At 35.8% G+C, this 5,765-nt stretch overlaps 1 protein-coding gene across 1 annotated transcript in view; it reads right to left on the reverse strand.

Moving 5' to 3' along the window:
* Positions 1-4,215, reverse strand: part of LOC126738664 (zinc finger protein 846-like) — a 28,017-nt gene extending 23,802 nt beyond the window's left edge. Inside the window, exons 1-2 of the mRNA XM_050444095.1 lie at positions 3,914-4,215; positions 3,563-3,760 (exon numbers count right to left, since the gene is read on the reverse strand). Of these exons, the coding sequence (XP_050300052.1) occupies positions 3,563-3,744 (182 nt within the window). The 5' untranslated portion in view covers positions 3,745-3,760; positions 3,914-4,215. The remainder of the gene's footprint in view (positions 1-3,562; positions 3,761-3,913) is intronic.
* Positions 4,216-5,765: the final 1,550 nt, after the last annotated feature.

The raw sequence follows: 5,765 nt of genomic DNA on the forward strand, positions 1-5,765 counted from the left end.
TAGAGAGTTTTGGCAGTGGCAGTGTTCAAAAAAAGTTTGCAATTTCTAATAATAAAGTTTAGCATGCGAGTAGCTCTAGAAACAGTATCTTCGATGTGAGGGATAAAAGAAAATTTTTGGTCAAAGGTGACTCCAAGATCCTTGAAACAGGTAGACCTTGCCAGAGACTCTCCATTAATTGAGTAATTAAAGGCAATTGGACTTTTGATACGAATGTAGCTGGCCACATTACACTTGGAAACATTAAGGTTAAGCCGGTTCAAAGTGCACCAATGGTGTACAGTATTGATGTTCTCTTGCAGTAGACCACAATCTGCTATAGAGTCAATCCTATGGAAAAGCTTTAGGTCATCAGCATATGCTAACCGAGAGCAATTGAGGGTGGAGATCAAGTCATTAGCGAAAACGTTAAAGAGAAGGGGGCCCAAGTTAGAGCCCTGTGGAACTCCAGAGGTGGGTGAAAAACAAGCAGATCTAAAGCCTTCGACCACTACAAACTGAGAGCGGTCAACTAAATAGGAGTTAAGGAGCTTTATCAAGCGATCGGAGAATCCAAACTGGCGTTCAAGCTTATTTAATAGGATGAAGTGGTCAATCTGGTCAAAAGCCTTTTGAAAGTCTGTGTAGATAACATCGATTTGACTTCTATCATTAAGTGCTTCGCACACAAACTGAGAGAAGAATGCTAGGTTTGTAGTACATGAGCGGCCAGAAACAAAGCCATGTTGATCGTTGGCCAGCATGGACTTAACCTTGGGAAAAATTAATTTATAAAGAGCCAACTCGAATAACTTTGAAAAATTGCACAGAATGGATATAGGGCGGTAATTCTCTATTGTTCCAGCATCGCCCTTTTTAAAGATAGGGCAAACTTTAGCTTGCTTCCAGATATTGGGAAAAATACCTGTGGTAAGGATCAGATTAAAAATGTGGAGCAGAGGGTCTGTAAGTGCAACAGAGCAGTCCTTAGCTAAAAAACTAGGAATTAGATCTGGGCCAGAGGTCATTTTGCTTTTGAGACACTTGCTCGCCATTATAATGTCGGTAGCCGCGAGCGCGACGACGTCTATGCAAGTTAAGGGAGGTTCAGAGACGACAGGATGATCGCTGGGAAGTGAGTTCGTGTATACACTCCTGAAATAATCTCCAAAAGCGGACACAATGCTGTCAGGCGTATTGTATGATTGGTTAGAAAGCTTCATTGAGCCGGGGATTTGAGACTGATTACGTTTGCTTCGAATAAAAGACCAAAATTCACTCGGATCGGAGGTTATTTTGTTCTCAATACTATGGATGTACATTTTGTAGGCTTGTGCAGTTAGAGCTTTAATTGTCTTGCGCAGAGATCTAAATATCTCTAGATGATGTTTAGACTTGGAAATCTTAAAATCACGAAATGCTCTTTCCTTTTTATATATATTACGAATTATGTCCGCCGAAAACCAGGGAGGGAAACGTCTTTTACGTTTTACCTTGAAGGGTACCGCTCTAGCGAAAGTGTTGTTCAGTATATCATAAAAAACATCACATGCGGAGTTGACGTCCTGCTGCACCGTGACAGGCGACCAATCAGTATCTAGCAGCAGCTGATACAAAAGCGGAAAGTTAGCCTTTCTAAAATTAAATTCCTTTATGAAATGATGTGAATACTAATATTGATCCTTTGCATTATATTCAACAAGTGTCACTTCAAAATTCTTTTTTCTTTTATCCTGTTAGCCTTACTGATGTTAGAGATGCAATTAAAAGCTTGAAAAACCATAAATCAGCTGAAGCTGATGGAATATCATCAAAATTACTACTCCTTTTGCCTGACTCAGCATTGAATGCCTTAGCTGCTGCCATAAACAATTCCTTTCATAATGGCATCTTTCCAGCATGTTTGAAGGAGGCAGTGGTTATCCCTCTTTGCAAGGGTGGAGATGTAAGTGAGCCTTGTAATTTCCGTCCAATTTCTATATTATCTACCCTCTCCAAGATAGTTGAAAAACTTGCAAAAATCAGAATTTTATCTTTTTTGCAACATAATTGCATTTTATCTGCAAATCAGTTTGGATTTCAAACGGGAAAAGGGACTCATGACGCTGTTTTCGGCTTTTTGGAGAGTGTCTACGTGTCCTTGAATTCTGGAGAGTCCGCGGCGGCAGTGTTTTGCGATTTATCCAAGGCATTTGATTGTGTAGATCATGAAATACTGCTGTCTAAGCTCAATAATTATGGCTTTAGAGGTGTGGCATTGCAATGGCTGGAATCCTATCTGTCTATTTGTACCCAAAGAGTTACAGTATCTGGATGTTTATCCGATTCCAGATCCCTTAAAACTGGAGTACCTCAGGGTTCAGTGTTAGGACCACTATTATTTTTGCTCTATGTAAATGATTTGGGTTCATTAAAACTGCAGGGCAAAGTGGTTCAGTTTGCTGATGATACCACCATTTTATGGAATCATAGAGATTCTGATAATGTTAGAGCCCAGGTTTTTAAGGATCTTAAGATTTTATTGGAGTGGTGTGCTGCAAACAGGCTTGTATTTAATGTGGGCAAAACCTTTATTATGGGATTTAAGTGTGACGTTCAGGGCCTTATGTTTAGTGAAAACTCCCCCTTGCAAACCAAAGAAAGCTGTAAGTTCCTTGGTATTACCATTGATGGTCGCCTTCGCTTCGAAGGCGTTTTATTGACGTTTTTATTGACAGCTTTACTTATTTTTTAATGAAATTTATCAAAAAGATGCTTTTTTTTTCTCAATCTGTTTTGTTATGATTAATTTTGGTAATGTGTGTAAATTTTATGGTAGTGTTTTAGATGTTATGTTTGTTTGAAATTTAAAGTGAATTTGGAATTTTTTAGTTTTTAGGATGCTTGTACACAAGATTTTGTTATCTTACGTAATATAGCACATTTTCTTTCTTTCTTTCTTATTTCAGCTTTATTAAGGTATAGGTTATTGAGAGAGATAAGGCCTGCATGGAATTCCAATGACAAAGAAGGATGGTAGGTATCCTCCGGGACAAGAGATGCACCACTGTTAAGTACAGAGATATTAAAGCTTGCAAAGATTATTTAAAAAGATTTTTTATTAAGATTATTAAGATTAAGATTTTTGAAGTGTTTGTCAGTGAATTTCTTTAAGAAACAATTCTGTTATTTAGTTTCAGTGTTTGAACCTTTTAAGTTTATATCTCAGTTTATATATTACATATTTTTGGAATTTGATTTTTGTTGTAATACTACAGACTATAGTTACATACTAGATTACTATTTATGATGCTTATCTTGGATAACTTTAATGGGGTATTACATCATTAATAAATAAATATTTTGACAATTTTGGTTTCTGTATTTCATTTTCCTTCCAGCTTTGTAACTAAGGGTGTAATACACTCCTTATACAATAAAACACTTTTTGAATTTGAACTTTATGTAAAACAATTATTGTAGATGTTTATTTGAATTTAAAATCTAGTGTCAGTGTTCATTTATATTGTGGATACCATTTTGAGTTCTTTACTAGTTGTATCCTCACAATTAAATAAATAAGAATATTTGTCTAAAAACTTACCCATAAGTAACTGGAATAAAGTCATTTCCACCCAAATCCACCACCAGTCCATTGTGGTTTTGTAGCAGCTCGGAGCTGATGATCTGGGAGTTATCGGCTAACCTGATATACTGGGCCCCATCGGCCCCCTCAGAGGTTATTACTACATTTTCCAAGATCTCTCTGCCCTCTGTGCCCTCCATTTTAGCCCTTAGAAGTCTATTAAACAGTTTCATTTTGGTGTGGTTTTTGATCATTTGTTGTTTATGACAAGACGTTTGTCAGGCAACTGATTTTATTTTTTTTTTATATCATTATTTGTTGACAGTTTTTTTTTTTGATGTTGTTTAGAAAGTTAAATAAATAACTTACCGAATAATTTGGAAAAAAATTCAAATTTACCGCCTACATGTACAAAGAATTGTGGCGTTGACACGACGTCCCAGGGACGAGCTTTTGCAAGTATTGGATGCCAGCTACGGGAACGAATGGGGCGTAATTAGGGCTGAAAAGCCCCCCGGGGGCTCAACGATTACTTTAGCACGTGCCCCGTGCTACGAAAATCGCGATTTTCACTACGTTTTTGCGAAATTTTCACTTTAAAATACGATAACAGAACAAAAAGTGACAACAGTGCAAACGGTGAAACGCCATCGACAACGCTCGTATTGAAAGGCGTGCGGCGGTGCCAACTTCAACATGGCCGAAATCGCTTTGGGGATATTCGACGTCTTAGCGGATTGATACGGTTCGGGGTTGTTGGTTTTCGTATTTTTCGCCGAATAGTTGATTTTTTATTGAAATATATGGAAAATTGTACGAATTATGTTGTTAGATTTGTGAAAAAATTATAAATACCTAATTTGGCAGCATTGCTTGGTTGAAATTGATCCGGGAATTGGAGAGATCTGTAAAAATGGCAAAACGAGAGTAGGAATCTGTAATTGATGGATACTGTCAAACGAGAGATGGCCCTAAAGTACGTTAGCGTATGTTTATATTATTTTATGTTTATGTCTATTTAATGTTTATAATATATATTAATAGATCTGGCATTACCTTGTACAGGGTATCCCATCAATAATTGTAAATAGTTTAATAACAGGTTCCTTTAAAAAAAAAAATGAGGATAAGTTAAATTCTTCAAGTCCTTTTTTATAATTATGTCATAAAGGGCGCCACCTGCAGCATTTTGATTTTTTTTAGCCTAAAAAAGTTAAAAAAAAAGGATGGTGCTGGTGGTGCCCTCTATGACTTAATTTTAAAAAAGGTTCATCTTTATTATCAGCCTGTATCCTCGTTGTTTTTGACTTTCGGACTAAGAAAATGTAACTTAACCTTATTCTTTTTTTAAAAGGAATCAACCAATTATTTATCAATATTTATGGGACACCCTGTATATCTTGTATAATTTTGCAATATCGACCATGTTTCAGACACATGTGCGTCGGATCGATATTCAGCAAGAAAATCGAGGACGCAGCATATGTCGTTTGCCAGTAGCCTATTTATAGCCTGCGCTCGCTGTTATTTAATCGATATAATGCGCCTATGTTCTGAAAACCCAAAAAATGTTTTTAATGATTTGCCCAGAATAAATATTTATTAATTTAACAATAAATAAATTTTTGAAGTTAAACTTCTTTACGCACACTTGAGTTGGTGAGTAATCTGGCGAATGCGTTACAAAAACGTTACGAAAAGTGTGATCGGGCAAGGCGAACGGTAGTTGAGAAGATAGAAAGAGAGAGAGTTACGGTTCGTATATTACTGTAGAAGCAAGAGAGAGTATAATATACATACATATATTATATATACATATGAATAGAGCTATAATTCAAAAACCAAACAAAATTGAAATTTAGTACACAAATTGCTTAATGAAATTCATAAGACATTTATTTAAATGATTTTCAATTAGTATGCATAGTGTTAAGAAAAATACGAAAATTTGGAAGAACAATTATTTGTCTCAAAAAATCAAATTATTTCTCAAAAAAAAATTTATTTATATATCTGGACAAAAAATTACTAAAATCCCTTGGGCATTAGAGCGCGGGCTATAAGAAGGGTTTTTTGACAAAGGACATAATTATGCTCATAGAGTAATTAAAAGTATATTTAATATTCATTTCTCTATGCATATGCTGCGTTCTCGATTTTGGTCGCAGGATATCGATCAGAACCTATAACTTCACACAAATGTACAATTTTGCCTTATCAA

Source organism: Anthonomus grandis, chromosome 7 (assembly GCF_022605725.1).
Source record: "Anthonomus grandis grandis chromosome 7, icAntGran1.3, whole genome shotgun sequence".
Lineage (NCBI taxonomy): Eukaryota > Metazoa > Arthropoda > Insecta > Coleoptera > Curculionidae > Anthonomus > Anthonomus grandis.